The sequence below is a fragment of the Brassica rapa genome, chromosome A05, assembly GCF_000309985.2.
Source record: "Brassica rapa cultivar Chiifu-401-42 chromosome A05, CAAS_Brap_v3.01, whole genome shotgun sequence".
Lineage (NCBI taxonomy): Eukaryota > Viridiplantae > Streptophyta > Magnoliopsida > Brassicales > Brassicaceae > Brassica > Brassica rapa.
In genome coordinates this window covers 19,783,292-19,804,233 of record NC_024799.2, presented here as the reverse complement: position 1 = coordinate 19,804,233, position 20,942 = coordinate 19,783,292, and the positions used below count along the sequence as shown (strand labels likewise).

General features: G+C 32.9%; 2 protein-coding genes across 2 annotated transcripts; one reads left to right on the top strand and one right to left on the bottom strand.

The window, feature by feature from the left end:
- Positions 1 to 1,070: 1,070 nt before the first annotated feature.
- LOC103869385 lies at positions 1,071 to 3,878 on the bottom strand. The gene is made up of 7 exons (XM_009147463.2): positions 3,650 to 3,878; positions 3,358 to 3,542; positions 2,614 to 3,240; positions 2,382 to 2,516; positions 1,946 to 2,292; positions 1,770 to 1,851; positions 1,071 to 1,691 (listed from the first exon to the last, which is right to left on the bottom strand). Exons 1-7 carry the CDS (start codon positions 3,876 to 3,878, stop codon positions 1,071 to 1,073), a joined length of 2,226 nt encoding a protein of 741 aa, XP_009145711.2.
- Positions 3,879 to 5,648: 1,770 nt separating this feature from the next.
- On the top strand, positions 5,649 to 6,572 carry LOC117134383. The gene has a single exon (XM_033292684.1). The coding sequence runs from the start codon at positions 5,649 to 5,651 to the stop codon at positions 6,570 to 6,572; it is 924 nt and encodes a 307-aa protein (XP_033148575.1).
- Positions 6,573 to 20,942: the final 14,370 nt, after the last annotated feature.

Here is a 20,942-nt window from a genome sequence, read left to right as displayed (position 1 = left end):
TGGGAGGCGTTCTAGTTCCCTCAGGTTCGAGAAGCCATTCAGGTGGGTGATAAGCTAATGTGAATGGAGTATCCGGTTGAAAATTATAATGGTCACGGATGATACTCTGTAAACTTTCAAACGTCTCAGTCGGGTTGATTAACACAGTATAGCCAAGGTCACTTGGCTTCCTCTGGAAAATCCAATACCCATCATCATTACGACGCCAAGCCCCGTGGAATAAACGCACAGGTAATGCAGTCGACATCTGATCAATATATGTTCAATTAGTATTGGGCATGTACTCCCAGAAAATCAAAAAAATTATTTCCGTACCTTCTTTGATTCGCTCACCTTCACGTAATGTAATGAATTTGCAATGCTGTATGCTCATAACATTTTATCTCAATTTATAGACCCCAAAAGCAAGCAAATAAAAGATAAGATCGAGAGAACCCTACTATACACAAAATAAATATAGGGGTATGGTATAATATAGGTATGATGATGAGATTCGAGAAATCAGTTACCCGACATGATGTGGTAGGAAAGTTATGAAATGCCAAGCTCTTACCCATACGCGTGCCTGACTTAAAGAGACATATCATCTCCACCATCCCATTTTCTCCCCTTAAATTTTTATAAAAGAGTTTTTGCAAAGTTAGTGTTAATGTGGTGTTTACATTACATGATATATATTTAAGCAGCCGTTACTGTATAACGAACAAGACCGGTAATTTTAGTAAGAACAGCAAAGAAAAATTTGTTAACACAAAACGTAACGTTTTAACTACAAGATGTGTGTAAAAATTACAATGCCGAGGTTAAAAAATGGAGCTTCAATCATAATTGGGGTTACCTAATAAAAAGGGTTCTTACAAAACAAACATTCCTTCACAACATAGAATTGGAAATAGGCACTGAGAGAGTAGAGAAACTACACATGAACTCAAATAATGGATCTTGTAGTCTTAGCCGGTACGTAGACTTCTTAAAGTTCCAATAGACTCTTACAAGTGGAGGTCAATTTAAAGACAATTTCAAAGTTAGAAAAACATAAAATTACTCTAATAACAACAACAATCCCTGATCTAGAGCTTCTCCTTAAACTCGTACGCCAATATCGCAGCCCTTTTTCCTTCATCCATTATCCCGTCACTTCTAATACTCTTGCACGCTTCCATGCCATAAACAGCATGTGTGGCCATTAAGATGAGAGACATTAGGCCAGAATCAGATGTTTTGGATATCTGGGGGACTGATTTCGGCCTCGAAACATCAAAACACTGGATCACTGGATCTTCTCCTAGATCTTGACATGTATATCGAGCTAGATAGGGTAACATCTGGACGAGGGGACTTAGATATTTCTCCATAGAAGCATCAGTATGCAGAGACGTTGCACAGTCAAGAATTGTGATGTGGCCACAGCCAGCATCAAAGCAAATACCAACCCAATGTTTATTGTCCACATTGAATGGAAAGTAGTACCTTCTAGGGTGGTGCTTTGGATCTCCATTTCTGGGAAAAACATCCGTCAATAATGTCGGGAAATTGTACTCCTCTTTATTAGTACTCTTACGAAACTTGGGATAGTTCCTAATAATTGCGGAGACAATTTTGGTTTCAAGAAATTCACCACTTCGTGAACCATTGGGACGAATCTCACTAAGGAACCCAGAACGTATAACTCTGATAAGAATATCAACAATCTGTAACAATATATATATGTAATGAGAAACAAACTATATTTAAATCATATCATTTAAATTCTATTAAGTTGAACGCACCTTAGCCGAATAATTACGTCTTCTTTCAACAATGAAAAGGATTTCCTTCACTGATACAGCTATTCCCGAAACATTGACAACGCTGATACAACGATGTAGTAGTATGGTAAAACAATAACAAGTTGTTGCAATGCCAGATAACTGGTATATTTTGTGCGAAAAATTTAAATACTTACGAATTCCTCTTTACATCTGATGACAGTTTCTGAAACTTCCTTTCCGTAGCAGACATATCATCCAATAAGAAAATGAACTTCCGATATTCTCTCAACCGTGACAGTAAATGAGGACCACACTGGTATGTTTCAAGAAGGCCTGACGGAACCGTCTTGTGCCTCTTGCTCTTGCGACACAATTGCCTTTCTTCTATGTTGTCAGCTACATGTATAGGAGGCACAAGATCCGCGAATTCATCCTCCCCTACCGAAACATTAACTACACCCACACTCTGTTCTTCTTGAGTAAGACCAAGCGAGAATGAAGGTTCCTCTCCTAGATTATGTGGTTTCCTTTTATGTAACTCCTTCATAATAAACAGGGATAGTAAGTAATGTAGAAAAGTATGAAATTGTAACAAATGAAAAATCTTTAACTAAATTTAAACAATCGTACCAATCGTTGTTGGAAAGAACTTTGCCTTGCACGACTCTCGCTATTGGCTGACTGGGCACCGTTCGGAGGTACCGGATTAACACATTCATATTCGGATCCATGATTATCCTTCATTGTTGGCGTTCGGTTCTCATCCTATTTTATTAAACGACCATGGACAATTAAATGACAACGTTACTAACATGTTTTCCAATAAGAAGCTCCGACTCATAAAATTATTCAAACATATTACCTGACTCATCCGAGTCGACCGTGGTGGAGTAGAGTACTCACTAAGATTGCGTAGAACATTTCGGATAGTTACTTCATTTAGATCATCCACCGGAGTCGTATGGTTTGATGTGCGTGAAATGTCATTACGAACTGGTGGGGAAACATATTGAGGCCCAACGTGGGCACCAAAGTAATCTTTGCACAATCCAGAAACCATATCCTTAACACAGTTAATCATGTCCTCCTTAAACTTTACCAGCACGGACTCCACTTGTCTAACAACTCTCCCTTCCATCTCATCCAGCCTAGAAGATGCGCCATTTTGGTTTTTCTCCAATAAATCCAACCGAGGTTTCATTTTCTCTATCACAGTATTTGCAATATAAGAAGGATCAATGCGTTCAACATTAATGTGCGAATTATTTACCTTCTTTGACGTGGACGATCCTTTAGAAGATTGTCGCATACACTCCACATCAATCTGTCTCATCCCACCTTCGAAAGAAGAGTAATTATAATTTATATTACTCTTTATGCCCTCAACCAGGTTGTCGACTCTTGAATCTTCCTCTTCGTCTGAATAAACTAACTTTCCAGCATCAACAGGTTGTAAAGGATCGTCATCAAGGATGCTATGAACAATAACCTAAACATACAAAAATTTGAAATCGTTATTTTCTTCCAAATTAGTAAATAATGTAAACATATATATTCCCTCATAAGGAGAAACTGTAAGATTAATAACAGTACTGTGATCACTTACATCGGTTCTCTTGTCTACACTTCGCGCGTGGGCGGGGTTCAGAGTGTATTTCTTACGAAAAATATCACGCCCAACTCCATCGAGATCTTCGACATCTGATTCAGATGAAGAACCCGTATCATCCACCACCTCTGTCAACGCAGGTACAGCTTCGACCAACACTAGCTGTAGACCGAGTACAAATCCTTTTACCGCAATCGTATTCTGAGACAGACCAATCTCATCTCTCTCTTTGATACTACCCATAAGCAGGTCAAAAGAAAGCCTCCCCACGGGAACGCAAAAAATTCACCCAGATCTTCAATAGCTTCCGCATGCTCTCTAGATATCTTCATGTTCAGGCTTGTAGGAAGAAGGACCGATTCGAGAAGAGCTAAACATGCATATTTAATCCGGATTTCCTTATCCTTCACGGTTTTCCGGTACAGCATCTTGATCAAAGAAGAGACGGTAACGACCTCAACTTTTCCAAACAAAGTTGGCCAATAGGGTTTCTCCGATATAGTTTTCTTAAGCTTCATCTTCGACTTCCGCGGAAAATTATGGCAAGCTAATCCCGTCACTGTTGCAAATTCTCGAAGGGAAAACCGAACCGGTTTACCGGCAAATCTAAATCACGCCTCATGTTTCTTCTTCGTTTTCAGCTGCCTTGATAACAAATACCTTGCGAATCTACCCGAAAATACCGGTTTGTCTGCAATCTCGATCAATCTACCAAACGAAGATTGCCTAATAATTTCAACTTCATCTTCCTCTAACGCATTAAAAATACGTTTTAAAACGCTAGATGATTGATAAGTAAGAACACGAACACCTACGGGTTCCTCGCCAGCTGCAAACATCATCTTTGGAATTGGCCGCATCTGTTGTTCTTCTGGTGAATCCGGATGATCAACAAGCCGAACAGAAACCATCTCTGAAATTATCACCCTCCACAATTGAAACAGAGAGTTTGCTTCGTAAACTCCGAAAACTAAAATGAAGAAAGAGATTGAATAGTGGTAAGGTAATAATGGGAAAAACGTTAAATTTTTAGGTGAAATGAATATATTAGCTTGCTGTAGAGTCATATAGCATAATGATGACCTCTATCAGATGTAGCATAGTATAGCTGTGTCAGAGTGAGCTGAAGTGGAGTAGGGGTAATTTTGGATTTTTCGAAAATACGAACAGTCATAACCGATGAGCTAAATAACTTCTGTTTCTTGTATATCCCGTGCAATTGCCCTAATATTATTATATTTTCTATTTTTCTTTAAATTATTATTTTTTAACATGAATGGGAACTACTAGACTTATGATTTCTCGTGTCGGCCATTATAAATAGGTTAATGTTAAAGATAATGATCCATTAAAGATAATGATCCAAAAAGATAAAGTTGATTTTGGATTGTGATTATCCATTAACTTACTATATAAATATTTGTTTTCTTCTTATGTGGGTTAAGTCCACCGACTTGTTACTCCTATAAATAGGAGTTCAGTTGTTGTTGTAAGTCATAAGAATAAGAGTAAGAGATCAAAGTGATTGTGCTCATTATCTTACACTTCTTTCGTTACTTTCAAACACACAAATAATAATATACTACTATATAAACACTTATAAAAATACACATAAATATTTCATTATCTCGTCTAATTTACAACACGTTATCAGCACGAGCCTCTGACCAACTGAAGTTTATTAATCCGAAAAGTTCTTAAACCAGCCGAGGTAATGTTTAAATTTATGTATTTTTAATATACTTATTTTATTTAAATTTTATTATTGCTTCGGAGTGAGAGGCTGGACCTTCTCCGTTCGGGATGATAGGCGCTGCCTTCCCCGACTGATCGTTATGGTAGGCTATGCCTTCACGATCAGAGAAACACGTGGTAGGCTTTGCCTCCGTGAATAAAAAGGTCAAAAATGGTAGACTAAGTCTCCTCGGACCTTAAAATAAATAAAGTCAAAATGGTAGACCATGTCTCCTCGGACTTTGAAAAATGATCAATATGGTAGTCTATGACTCCTCGGATCATGTGGTAGGCTGAGCCTCCCGATTTTATTTATGCTATTTAAATTCTTGCAATTTAAATTTCTGCAATTTAAATTTCTGCAATTTAAGTTTATGCTTTTATTTTATGCCTTTAATTTCTGCATTTAAATTACGCATTTAAATTCTTGTAATTACTATAACTATATATATTATTCTATGAATACAGTTATCATGTCGAATTTGACAAAGCTCGAAATTAATGCCCTGGATATTATGGGAAATAATTATATGACCTGGGCAGTGGGTGCAAAAATGCACCTGAGAGGAAACGGGCTTTTGGAAACCATCGATAGTTCAAAAACGGTGTCGGATGAGAAAAAGGCTAAAGCCATGATATTTTTACGACACCACATCCATGATGGTTTAAAGGATGAATATATTACGAAAGAGGATCCTTGTGACCTCTGGAAATCTTTAAAAGAGAGGTTCGATCACCAGAAATATGTGATCTTACCGAAAGCTAAACACGAGTGGATCCATCTCCGGTTCCAGGATTACAAAAGTGTTAGTGAGTTTAATTCCGCGATGTTCGGAATTACTTCGAGGATGATGTTATGTGGAGAGAAAATAAGTGATTATGATATGATCGAGAAAACTCTCTCCACGTTCCATCCTGAAAATGTAATCCTGCAACAACAATACCGAGTGAGTGGATATACCCGTTACTCGGAGTTGATGCAAGTCCTCCTTGTAGCGGAGCAGAATAATCAACTCGTGACTTTAAACCATCAAGCTCGTCCCACTGGATCTGCTCCATTCCCTGAAGCGAATGTTGCATCATCCAGTTATGATAATAGGAGAGGACGAGGTCGTGGACGTGGTGGAAACCGTTATCATGGTCGTGGAAGAGGACGAGGAAGAAGATTCCGTCCCTATGATGAAAGAAATAATAAAGACTTCCACGAAAATGAAAGGAATGAAAAGGGCCAGGATGATAAAAGGCAAACGGGAACGGTTTGCTACAGATGCGGCATGAAAGGTCATTGGGTACGTACCTGTCGTACACCAAAACATTTAGCCGATCTGTATAGAGAATCCCAAAAGGGAAAAGAGAAAGGAAGAGGTGAAACTAACTTCATCTCTGATGAACCTGGGCCATCCTTTCATGGTTTAAACGATGATACTCATCTCGACGTATCAGACTTTCTGGTTGAACCAGAGAGTATCGATGAGTAATATAAATAGATGTGATATAAGTAGACTGTATTATAGTATCTATATATTTTGTTGTAAGATATATGTTATGTTTGTTATGTTTAATGTTTAATAATATATGTTTTATGAATATTTTAAATTCAGAAAGAATGCCAAACTTTGAGACTATGGATGGAGATTTGTGTTTGGCAGATAGTGCGTCAACGCACACAATAATCAAAGATAAGAAATATTTCTCCAGTCTCAAAATAAGAAATTACGCTGGAAGCGTAAGTACAATATCTGGTAATGCAAAGATTATTATGGGCTCTGGAAGAGCGAAATTTTCAATGCCAGGGGGAACGATATTTGAAATAAGTTATGCATTGTATTCCCCCAAGTCTCATAGAAACTTGTTAAGTTTTAAGGATATCCGAAGAAATGGATATCATATTGAGACTATGAGTAAAGATGGCATTGAATTTCTTTGCATTAAGTCCGAGAAAAAACATATACTTGAAGAGTTAAGAATGTTATCCTCTGGACTATATTGTACAAAAATAACCATGACTGAGTCCTATGCCGTGGTAAACATGAAGTTTACTGATACATTTAAAATATGGCATGAAAGGCTAGGACATCCTGGTTCAGTCATGATGAGAAAGATAGTGCAAAATTCGAATGGCCATCCGTTGAAAAACGGAAAATTTTTGCAAACGGGCGAGTTTACATGTAATGCATGTTCTCAAGGAAAGCTTATAACTCGGCCATCACCAGCAAAAGTAGGCAATGAATCACTAATATTTTTAGAAAGAATACATGGTGATATATGTGGGCCGATCCACCCACCATGCGGGCCATTTAAGTATTTCATGGTATTGATTGACGCATCTACTAGATGGTCAAGTGTGTCTCTTTTGACGACACGAAATACGGCTTTCGCAAAGTTCATTGCCCAGATAATAAAGCTGAAAACGCAGTTCTCAGAATATGCCATTAAGAAAGTAAGGCTTGATAATGCTGGTGAATTTACATCGCAAGCCTTTGATGATTATTGTATGTCAATGGGGATTGATGTGGAGCATCCAGTCCCCCATGTGCATACACAAAATGGCATGGCTGAGTCATTGATAAAACGGTTGCAGTTGATTGCAAGACCGTTAGTCTTGAGAACAAAGCTCCCAATTTCTGTATGGGGTCATGCTATATTGCATGCGGCTGCACTGGTTCGGCTAAGACCGAGTGCATATCATAAGTACTCCCCTTTACAATTGGCATCTGGACAAGAGCCAGATGTATCCCATCTCCGTATCTTTGGGTGTGCGGTCTATGTTCCGATAGCTCCGCCACAAAGAACAAAAATGGGCCCACAAAGGAGATTGGGAATATATATGGGTTATACGTCACCAAGTATAATAAGATATCTGGAACCAGTAACTGGTGATATGTTTACGGCAAGGTTTGCCGATTGCCGCTTTAATGAGGATGAATTTCCAGCATTAGGGGGAGGAATTAGAGAAATTCCTAAAGAGATTACTTGGTGTACACCGTCGTTGTTACACCTTGATCCCCCTACGAATCAAAGAGAACTGGAAGTTCAGAAAATTGTGCATTTGCATAATTTGGCAAACCAGTTACCAGATGCATTCACAGATACAAGAAGGGTGACGAAGTCATGTATACCCGCTGAAAATGTTCCATCAAGAGTTGATGTTCCTAAAGAACAAACTGATGGTAACAGAATGAATGAACCTAGGGTTCAGTTAAAGAGGGGGAGGCCAGCGGGTTCTAAAGATAAAAATCCCCGAAAGAAAAAGAAATTGGATGAACAAAGTAAGGTTCTAGAAGAACCTGATACTGAAAAATGTCTGAAAGAAGACATAGATAAAGATGGTCCAGATGACGAGAAGGGAACAGAAAAGTATGAGATTTCCATCAACTACGCCCGAGATGAAAAGATATGGATCAGAAATAAGATAAAAGATGTTGATGGAATGTTCTCCTTTTCTGTGTCCAAAGAGATCGATCATGAAAATGATGATCCCGATCCAAGGTCCATTTTAGAATGTCAAAAAAGACATGATTGGGAGGAGTGGAAGAAGGCCATTCAAATTGAATTATTCTCCCTGAATAAAAGAAATGTCTTTGGACCTATAGTCATAACGCCTGAGAATATAAATCCTGTTGGGTATAAGTGGGTATTCGTGAGAAAAGTAAATGAGAAAAATGAAGTAACACGATATAAAGCCCGATTAGTTGCCCAAGGTTTTTCTCAGAGACCGGGAATTGATTTTGAGGAAACGTATTCCCCGGTAATGGATGCAATTACATTTAGATTTTTGATGAGCCTAACGGCGTCTAAAAATCTTGAAATGCATCTCATGGACGTTGTGACTGCATATTTGTATGGATCGTTGGATAACGATATATATATGAAGCTCCCTGAGGGATTGAAAATGCCTGAAGCATTGAAAGAAAAATCCAGGGAGATTTGTTCGGTCAAGTTACAGCGATCACTATACGGATTAAAGCAATCCGGACGCATGTGGTACAATCGCTTAAGTGAATATCTTTTGAGTAAAGGATATGTTAATAATGCGATATGTCCATGCGTTTTTATAAAGAAATTGTCATCTGGCTTTGTGATCATTGCTGTATACGTTGATGACCTGAACATAATTGGAAATCAAAAGGAGGTTGATGATGCTCGAACTCATATGAAAGAGGAGTTCGAAATGAAAGATCTCGGCAAGACAAAGTTTTGTCTTGGGCTCCAGATAGAGCATCTCCGAGAAGGAATATTTGTGCATCAATCAAACTATACGAAAAGGTTATTGAAACGCTTTCGTATGGACAAAGCGACTCCTTTGAGTACTCCAATGATTGGTAGAACTCTCAATGTTGAGAGTGATCCTTTTAGGCCCTGCGAAGATAGCGAGAAGATATTAGGTCCAGAAGTACCTTATATGAGTGCTATCGGTGGGCTGTTATATCTTGCAAACTGTACCAGACCAGATATAGCTTTTGCTACTAATCTACTTGCGAGATATAGTTCTGCTCCTACTCGCAGACATTGGGACGGAATATAGCACTTATTCCGTTACCTTCAAGGTACAGTTGATTTAGGGTTAATGTATTTAAGAAAACCCGAGTTTGGTATGGTTGGTTTTGCAGATGCAGGATACTTATCAGATCCTCATAAAGCTCGATCGCAAACCGGCTATGTTTTTACAATTGGTGGAACTGCGATCTCTTGGCGGTCTCAGAAACAAACTCTGGTTGCGACATCTTCGAATCATGCTGAAACTATTGCACTTCACGAAGCATGTCGAGAATGTGTGTGGCTTCGATCAATGAGTCACCACATACAAGAATCAAGTGGAATAGTCAGCGTGAAAGAGCCGACGAAATTATTTGAAGATAACTCGGCTTGTGTCGCTCAACTCAAAGAAGGCTACATCAAAAGCGACAGGACAAAGCACATCCCTCCAAGATTTTTCTCGTACATAAGGGAGCTCGAGAAAAATAAAGAAGTGGACATTAAATATGTACGGTCATGCGACAATCCAGCTGACTTGTTCACAAAAGCCCTTCCGACTACAACGTTCCGAAAACACGTCTATAGTATCGGAATGCGGCATTTGCGTGACCTGTGACAAGAAAGCTAGATCCTCTATTCTCAGGGGGAGATTACGGACAGTGTACTCTTTTTCCCTTGTCATGGTTTTTGTCCCAATGGGTTTTTCCATGACTAGGTTTTTAACGAGGCACTACGTAATATAAAAATGGATAATCAAGGGGGAGTGTTAAAGATAATGATCCATTAAAGATAATGATCCAAAAAGATAAAGTTGATTTTGGATTGTGATTATCCATTAACTTACTATATAAATATTTGTTTTCTTCTTATGTGGGTTAAGTCCACCGACTTGTTACTCCTATAAATAGGAGTTCAGTTGTTGTTGTAAGTCATAAGAATAAGAATAAGAGATCAAAGTGATTGTGCTCATTATCTTACACTTCTTTCGTTACTTTCAAACACACAAATAATAATATACTACTATATAAACACTTATAAAAATACACATAAATATTTCATTATCTCGTCTAATTTACAACAGTTAACGATTTGTCAGAAGATAACTTGAATCGAACGTGTATTGCCAAACGAATATATTATACTATTGTTCTTTGCACGATTAAAGGGAAACATAAAATCGAAGAATAGAGTAAACCAATAAGGTTGCAATTGAAAAGTAAAGGCTGTGCATAATCCACATCCGTATAACTTTGTTATACTTTTTTTTATGTTATTCATGGTCATGGAATCGCTTTCTATTTTTAATTCATTTAATTATTTTCTGTAATTGAGTGCTATAATGATATATGTATCTTGTACAAAATACAATACGATTTAGTGACTGAACGCTTACCCTATAGTTATCCCCCTGTATATTAAAAAAAAAAGTCACTTTAGTGATTTCTGCTGACATGGCATTAATATAAAGCTTCTCAAAAAAATTGTTATAATTCTATTGGTCGATTTTTTTGAATTTTACTTTTCATTTATTTTAATCAATCGCTTATGTAGACAAGCCCAAAACTATTGTCGATTTCGTTAAGCCCATATATAGCTAGGGCATTATCGATTTAGTTTAGCCTTGGGTATCCGTTCGGGTCGGCTATTTCGGATTTTCGGGTATTTCGGTATAGAGATATAGAACCCGTTCGGGTATTTCTGTACTTCGGGTCGGGTTTGGGTATTTTTAGTTCAGATTCGGTTATTTCGGATCTTGTTCGGATATTTAAATTTTGAAAAAAAAATTAAAATTTTTATTTCTCAAGTTTCTTATATTTAAAAATATAACTTTCAGTTAACTAATTTTTTATTTTTAATAGATTGAATAGTTAATAGATTTGGACATAACATTTTAAAACTAAAAAGGCATTAATTTAGTTATTTTTTAAAAATATCGGATGTAACTTTTTGTTAATTTTTGAAATGAAAAACTTGACATGCATTTTAAGTGAGTAACAAATCATTTTTTCCGTAATTGTATGTATATCATATGAACTTAAAGTATGTGTAGTATCAATATAAATATTTTATATAAAATGAGAGATGTAAACTAGAAATATAAGGTTAATTATATATATGTTCGGTTATCTTCGGTTATCCATTCGGGTTCGGGTATTATCCGTTCGGGTTCAGGTATCTAATCTCTCCTTATTCAATACCCGTTCGGGTATTTTGCTACTTCGGTTTGGATTTCGGTTCGGGTTTTTCGGATCGGGTTCGGGTGCCACTTCGGATATCGGGTAAAGTGCCCACCCCTACTAATTAGGTTGTTTGTTTTTAATAATTTACCTTTCTAATATGGATTACTTGCGCAAGTTGAAATCATTAAATATGCAAATAACTTATTGACAAAATTTATTTTTAATAACTTACCTTTCTAATATAGATTACTTGCGCAAATTAAAATCATTAAATATGCAAATCACATATTCACAATATGGATTACTTGCGCAAGTTGAAATCATTAAATTTTATCAATTTAGTTTACCCTTGGGCAAGATTTAGAATTAAGACAAATATTAAAAACTTTCCTTATTATTCAAACGGTAAACTTGCGCATGTTGATATCATATTTATTACATTGATTACAAAATATTTTAATGTTTCTAATTAGGTTGTTTGTTTTTAATAACTTACCTTTCTAATATGGATTACTTGCGCAAGTTAAAATCATATCATATGCAAATCATTTTTTGACAATACACATTTAATATCTTTCTTTAAACGATTTTATTATTTATTGTGCAAAATATTATGCGTCATTAATATGAGAAATAACTCGACTGTATATATATAGGAGACATCCAAGGTCTTAAAATACAAACATTCTCTTTTCATTTTTAAAATATTATTCACAAATCTCTCCTCTCATGCTATTAAGGTATTACGACGATGATGCTTGTGTGCTAAGAAAAATGTGTTTAGACGCAAAAACTCCTCATCTTTAGAACCATGAACTCAACTCTTTGTGTCTTGTCTCCAAAAAGCATGTCTGGTCTATATTTTCCATGTGTTGAATACAGGTAACGATAATATGGTCTTCCTTTTTTTATATGTAGACCAGGTCGTGAGAGTGATAGTGATCCAGAAAACTTTGATTGAACATGCAGAGAAGCTTCGCCAAGTTAAAACAGTTCTTGAAGAGGTTCTTTAGTACTTTCTCTTTTTTTGTTGAATATTGTCCGGGGAAAATATTACATAGTATCATTTAGTAATACTATCTTATATCATTTTTTTGTTGAATATCAATACTATTAAAAGGGAAGGAGTCTAAAAAAATCTACATATAAAAGTTGTTTGGACCCTTTCATTTAACTTATTATTTTTTGGTCTTACCTTAAATTTATACTAACAATATGTTACCATATATTTCTCTAACAATAATTTAGTCAATTGTTTTATTTATTTAAATCTCACTCCTAAATCCTAATCATTACTATTACTATATTTATCATTTTGATTTTTAATCGTAAAAGCATTGAAACTAATGTTTTATATCATCACTTTTATCATATAATATATGATTTAAAGCAAGATAAATTAAAAGACATATATGTGTACATTCTAACTTTCTCTTTCGTTTATAATAAAGTAATAACATCATATATAAACTTTTCCACTAAAATCTTATATCATATACTAAACTTTCAACCGTCTATAGTTTGATAATATTTTCATATTTAAAAATAATTTTTCTGAATATTCATGTTACCTTCACAAAAATAAAGAAATTCATTGGTTCTATTAAAGTTAACCTGACTTCACGATATCAGTATTGATTATTCAAGATTTTGAAAATTATTTATTTAGATATTATACTTTTATATACGTTTCACTTAAAATGAATCAATACTATTAAAAAGGAAAGAGTTTTAAAAAATCTAATATAAAAAAATTGTTGGAGTTATGTATAACTATTTATTATTTTTCTTATAATACATTAATCATTCTAAACATACAATATTTTAAATATTTTTAACAGATCTTAATATTTTTTCTTATGATACATTTACACAGAAAAATATTTCATCAACCATGTTTTTGTACAATAACGTTAAAAATCTATATCAAAAGATTGTTGGACCTGATATGGATGTAATGGCTCCACATCTGTTCGGGTATTTAAGATCCTAAAAGAATTTGAAATATATGAAAAATCTGAAAAAATATCTGAAACACGAAAAGTATTTGAAACTCCAAACAAATACCAAAAAATTCAAATACCTAAGAATTTAAAATCTTATTCAAAATCTGACACGATGAACTGAAAAATACCCATAATTTTATCCAAATACCCAATTTTTTTTTTTAATTTGAAAAATTTACCTGAAATCAAAACTCTAATCGTAAACCAAAAACTTAAAAACAATATCCATAATACCGGAAACATATACGGAATATCCAAATATAACTAATAAACACATATTTATGATCGGGTCTAGGGTAGGACCCGAACTCAAACAAAGACCTGCAGGTCAAAAAAAATTCAATAGGTTATCTTCTCTCGACCTGAACTAAACCTATAATTTTGGGTCTGTTCGGTTTGTTTTTTGATCCGGATATAATTCTCATGTCGAAAAGAAACTTACGTAAAAGTGTACATATAAAATCTCAAATAAACTAATTTGTAAATTATATAGCTGTTAAAAATTATGTTTTCGATATAATAAAATTTTGTATTATAATATAATCCAACAACCCCGCGCTTTTCAAGCGCGGGTCAAAATCTAGTACTATCTTATAAGTAAGCTAGCATTATGCATTTTTTACTTAATTCATGAGGTCATTTTCTCACAGCAGAGAACCTTTTGGAATGGCGCAGGGAGAAAATTTCTCAGGGATATACAGAAAGGTTCAGATGAAGCCGCTGAAGTGGGATGGTGAAAGCGAAGAAGAAAGACCTGTAGAGGCCCTTATGATTCTTAAATACGGCGGTGTTCTAACTCACGCTGGTAGAAAACAGATGTTTACATACTTTACCATTAAATTTGTCATTGTTATATATATATATATATATATATATATATATATATATATATATATATGTTTTCCAAATATGGAAGAATTGTTTAACTTATTGACGTTTAACATCACTTGCCATATAATCTAACGAATATTACAAATAACAATTTATGGAAACTATTCTCGAAATTATTGAAAGACTAATAATGTTTTATTTATTACTTTTAATATTTATAACTTATAAAATAAAATGAACGAAATTTTATATAAGATAATTATAATAGTTTTATCTTCTACTTGATGAATTGTGTTCGAGTATAATTATATAATAACTATTTTAAATATTACAAAATCCAAAAATTTTTATTAATATTATTTTTAAATTATTTATCGCTGTTTAAAGAATAAATTTATCATAATTTTAAAATAATTTATAAAATGCTTACAAAATGCAAGGAAAAATTGTACTTTCAAGAGTTAAATCGAGATCTTGATTAAAAATCCTAATAACTGGTAAAGAAAGGAAGCCGAAGACAAAAACATTGAATGTTGTCTACAAACAAATTTTTCAGAATATTCCGTAGTCACGGTACGTAATTTTAATCTACTTTTTTCAAATATAAATTTTAAAATATATAAACTGTTACAATTATTTATTTTTTGTATTTGCCATATAGGTTGTGATGAGTTAGGAGACCGATGACGGTATGCCAATTTAATATTATTTCATGTTCAATAAAATTTAGAAATTTATAAATCTATCAAATAATGTTAACCCGTCAAATTGCTTACAAAATTTATTTAATTTTTTTGCAGGTTTCTAATTGAATTTGCTTTCATTATCGAGAAATGTACTTCATAATTTATATTATTTATGGATAATATTTTGATTTTTTTATATTTTCTTTTAATATGTCTACATAAATGTTTGTTTATTATTTATGGAAAAATAATATTATTCACCTAAAATAAAGAATTACGACACATATACAATATAATTCTAATTAATGATAATATAAAATCTGTTACTTCTAAAACTATACACTATTTATTTCATTTTTTTAATGAAAGTATCTTCTTAAACACACAAAATATTTTGTGACGTTGCAATTATACATACACACAATATCTGCCTCTTCATACTGACGTTACTGTGTTCCCTCTCGTCCATCTCAAATATTGACTACCAGCTTTTTTCCATGACTGATGAATTCTTCCAAGGACGGTGATATTAATGTTGTAAAATCTGTTACTTCTAAAAATTATATAATATTTATTCCATTTTTTAAATTTTCTTATGTCCGCACAGGGTGCATGCGGGCCGGTCACCTAGTTTTAATTATTCATGTAGTCACTTTCTAAATTTTTATTTCATTTAAATAAAACTGTAGCTATTCCACTAACTTATCATGATTTTTTATTAAGAAAATAATATACGATTCCACCACTAGTTAGCTGTGTAGTTATGTGGTTTTAGGATATATGTGCATGCAACCCCTCCACTACTTCTCGATTCGATACACCATTTCCCCCACCGGGCACTAAAAATTCATTCGCCTCTTCGTAGATATGTACACGTAGAACTGAATAACAATATTATAATAATTTGGTGGACTGTATAACTATGAATATACTTATTAGCTTTTGTGTATATATTGAAGAACCTATATTGACCACACACCACAGGCACTTATTTCTTGGCGGTAAGACGAGGGTCTGTGACTTGGGTATGAAAGAAATAGTTAAATGCTTCTGAAAAATACAATTGTTTTTTTTTGTCCTAATATGCTAAAAGTATTAACAAGAAATTATATATTACGAATTTATGATACATACTAAAAGAGAATGATTTATGTTTTTCTGTAAAAGAATCAAATAAAAGTACAATTTTCGTGTCACCAGAAAAGTATGGATTCCTCAATTATATTTTCTTTAATGGGTTAATTGTGGAACTATAAAAAATTTTACAATGATAAAACTGTAACTTTTAAAACGAATTAAATTAAAAACTCCGAAATTAAACTTAAATCATTTTAATTTTCAGTTTTCAAAAATAATATATTTTAATTTTTATATTAAGCTGTTTTGACTATACAAAAAATCAACAAATCGAGATACATATTGTATATTTGTAGCTTATGGAATTCAATTTAGATCTTTTTGATAAGAGGCTGTTAGTTACTATCGTTAGGTTGCTCACAACAAATGAGTATGCAAACAAGAACATCTATTTCAAAGGTTGTAAATTAGCAAAACTAGTCTCCTATGGTTTCAACAAAAATGTAGGAAAGAGTTTGTGTATATGATTTGACTGTTGGCAAATACGTTAATGTTTGTTATGCCCTTTCAGTATATTCGGAATATAGAATTAGGAAGACTAACCCTAGATTATATTATAAGTTGTTGAAGTAATTCTCAGCTTCAAGTAATATCAATTCATGAGAGACACGCATCTTTGCTTTTGCTTAATCCTCGATAGTAAAAGCGACTTATGATCTACTTCTGCTTTACAAACATTTGGAAATAGAGAGGATGCTATTAATTAGATTTCTTGTGACTAGTCTTGCGTTTTCACCAATTTCCACACACCAATTATCTTTGTTTTGAAGGACAATCAAAGCTTGCAACTTAATAAGTTACCCCCTTTAGAAACACAACAAAAAAACTAGACCACTTGCATTGCTTACAGTTTTTTAGACAGATACGTTATTAAATTAAAATTTAATATTAAAAGAAAATTAAATTACTAAAATCAAGACAAATGTACTAAGAATTTTTCATGAGGTTCTCATAATTTTTATAATTAGTTTTCATAAAATGTTTACAAGAAACTATTCACAAAGTAGTAAAAACACCTCCAATAGAAATATTTAACATGGATATCTCTGAATAAATAAAATGAAAATAATTGAAGACGAAGAAAGAAGAAAAAGAAAATTTCTTAAATAAGAGCTTTTAAAAAATCATAAGAACTTCATGGGACCCTTGTCATTTTATGAGTGATGTAATTGTGTTTTTAATTAAAATTTAACTAAGCAATTAATTTGTATTAAAATATTAATATTTATTTTTTTCTTTAAGAACTCTTCAAGGTTCCAACCAACAAGGTTCCTCTAAGAATCTTTTCCAAACCCAAATCCAAGAAAGAAGTATCATGTCTTTCATATATAGCCCATTTAGTAGAGATATAGAAATTAACATCAAAGAATTAATGAAGAGTCGATTAGAAAATGATAGGGAAAGAGATGAATTAAGTCGACCGAAGCCATGAATGCATTATCCTGGAGGAGAGTTTTGGATTTTCTCCCTGAAGCTTTGTAGTGTGTTTCTGATCTGACGATCAATGATGGTGAAAAGCGAGTCTATAGAACGGAAGTTGTTTGCATGTAATCTCGAGTTTGGCTCATTCCAAATCTAATAAAGCTTGCTTCCCAAACTAGGAGGATTCTTTCACACATTTTTTTACTTTTTAAATATTTTTATTTTGTGTATTATTGTGATACTGATACTTAGTGAAATCTCCCTAAGAAAAAATTCTTATCACAAAATTGACAATAAAAAGGTGCAAAGTAAAACCCGCAAAAAAAAAAAAAATCGTCAGCTATATATTGAATTTCAAATGTGGCTCCAAAAATATCCTCTTCAACTAACGATAAAATTATTTTCTAAGTAATTAATGTTCAGATTGTAATATGCTGTAGTACTAAAGGTTGTTAATTGAGCAAACTATAAACTGAAAAATGCAAAGGATATCAAGCTGAATAACGGATTGAAGCGTATGTTAATCCTTGTGTGTGTGTTGTATCTTAGAAACTAGAACCCCAAACCATAAGTGTCTTACTTACTTTTCAATTAAGTAATACAAATATTGTAAATTGATCAATGGCAGAAGAAGTATAATAACAGGCGCTGTGTTTAGTTATATATCAACGTGGAGTAACACCAAACTGAAATCCATTTTGTATATAATTAAGTTTCTTTTGCGAAAAAAACACCAAACTGAAACCCTCTGAAATCCTTTTCAAAATCAAATATGTCAATAACACCAAACTCTAGCTTGTATATGCAAATTTTTGATTGCATAACAGATTATATTTTCTAAATTCGTTAAAATGAATAACCAATAACTAGTATTTCCAGTTTGTGGACAGAGAAGTCTTAAGAGAGAATCAGTTTTAGATGTTCTCTATTTGGGCCATTAGAAGATTAACATAAAATAAGATCATTACTTGACCAATACAAATCGATGATGTGTTAGGTTAGACGGCCGAAATGGGCTTCAGAGAAAGATTCAAGAATAAGCTAATGCTCGGTTAACTGAAATGTCTGCTACAGTAGTGGTTTTCGCCTTATAATTATATATCCTTTTACGTTCTCCGGAAGAAATCAGGCTAACCCATGATCTAGACTCCAGTGAAAGTGTTCTCGTGGTTTAGGGAATTTTTTTTCTAAATTTAGGGAATTCTTAGGAGTTGATATCAAGATTTGACTAAATCCCATCTAGAACCAGTCATGAGCAAAGCCGGATGAAACACTAGCCTCAAGCCTTCAAATTTTTTGAAAACAATTACATAGAGATAGACTCTCAAATTTGTGATTTTTTTTTATTGAAATCTTACTAATAAACTGTGTACAATTCTCAAAATCTCTTTTGACCAAAACAAACTCACAAAATCTTAGGACCGACATTGATCCCATCATATTTAATTTTATTTGAAATATTTTTTGTTATTGTAAACGTTTTAAATATGCCATCAATACGTTGTACATTGAATATAAAAGATTTCCTAAGAGCATCTCTAAAAAAACTCTCTATTTTAGAGTTTACAAAACTCTATATTTGAAGTTTTAATGTGTTCTTCTCCAAAAATAAAACTTCAAATCTAACTTCAAAATTATTTATAATTTACAATATAGTTCTTATATTTCTCATAATTAATGTAAATCCATATAACTTTTATAAATAACTAGCACATATGTAAAAACATAATAGTAATGTTAATTAATAAAATTTTACGCTAAAATATAAAATTATAAACAAAAAGACATAAATAAATATTAAACTACAAGAAAAATACCACATTATTCCATAAAATTATTTGTGTAATGTTCTATCTTTGGTTATACAAAATATTTTTGGACAATATTTATAGGTTCCGGAGCAATTTTACTAGACTATTAGTGTTGTTGTAATATTTAAATTTGTGTAATAATTATATCTTCATATATCTTTTTCAAAAGTTTTTTTATTAACTTTCTTTTGTAATATTCATGTTGTCTAATTCTATTTTTAAAATATTATAAATCTTATTTTAAAATTTTTTATTTAATTTTATGTGTAAATTTTGAGTTTATAAAAATAAATTTGGAAAATCTATGATATACAAAAGTTTTAAAGATTAAAACGATAAATGAGAAAATATTTAAGAATCATAAATGTGATGTGTAATTAATTATAAAGACCAAAATGCAAAAAAAAAGATGAAACTTAAAATTTTGAGTTTTGAGTAGTGAAAAAGTTTTACTCTTTAAAACTCTAAATTTGAAAAGTTTTACTCTTTAAAACTCTAAATTTGAAGTTTTGAAGTTCTTTTTTATAGAGCAAAAAAACTTTATATTTAAAATTATAGAATTTCTTTTGGAGATGCTCTAAGTACATTGTATCTATCTAGTGATATAAATTTTATTTAGTTATATAAATTTAATTTAGTTTTACAAAGAAGAACATAAGATTATATATCTTCTTTTCCAAATTCAACGGTGAATCGAATAAAATCGTTACGACCTAAAATACCTAGCTACATTTCTTAAGGATTTACAGACACGTCACTTCCCAACTCCGGACCCAACACTAACGAAGGATACATATATAGCTGAGTGGGTTATCATGACTCCGGATCCGACATCCATGGTCGCCGGTTTTCTTCAGTTAATCGGGGCGGAAAGACGAAACCTCCGCTTTCTCATCACCGCTAACTCCGTTGCTCGCTTAGGGCATCTCCAATAAGACTCTATTTTTCTTCTATAACTTATACTAAAATAGAATAACTCTATTATATTGTAAATTTTGTTCCAATGGTGTTACTCTATAATAAAGTTACTCTATTATAGAGTGAAATATAGAGGAATGTCACTTTTCCACTTCAAATATAAAGTAATATATGACATTTTTCTATATCTAATCTATTAAAATAGAGTCCTATTATTTATCTACCACTTACAAGTTCTTATTTATTTTTGGACTTCCTTTAGAATAGCACGTGTTTGGACATGGAAATGTGTTTGGTTCTTTAGATATCTAACCTATTAAAACAAAGTCATATTTTCTATCTACTGTTAACAAGTCATACTATAACCATCTAAAAAATTAA

Excerpts from the sequence above, each read along its gene's own strand:
- LOC103869385 (XM_009147463.2), bottom strand. The coding sequence starts at position 3,878 with ATGAAGCTTAAGAAAACTATATCGGAGAAACCCTATTGGCCAACTTTG. Across the intron at positions 2,517-2,613 it reads GGTCGACTCGGATGAGTCAG|GATGAGAACCGAACGCCAAC; the intron begins GTAATATGTTTG and ends TTAATAAAATAG. Across the intron at positions 2,293-2,381 it reads GTTCTTTCCAACAACGATTG|GAGTTACATAAAAGGAAACC; the intron begins GTACGATTGTTT and ends TTTATTATGAAG.
- LOC117134383 (XM_033292684.1), top strand. The coding sequence starts at position 5,649 with ATGCACCTGAGAGGAAACGGGCTTTTGGAAACCATCGATAGTTCAAAA.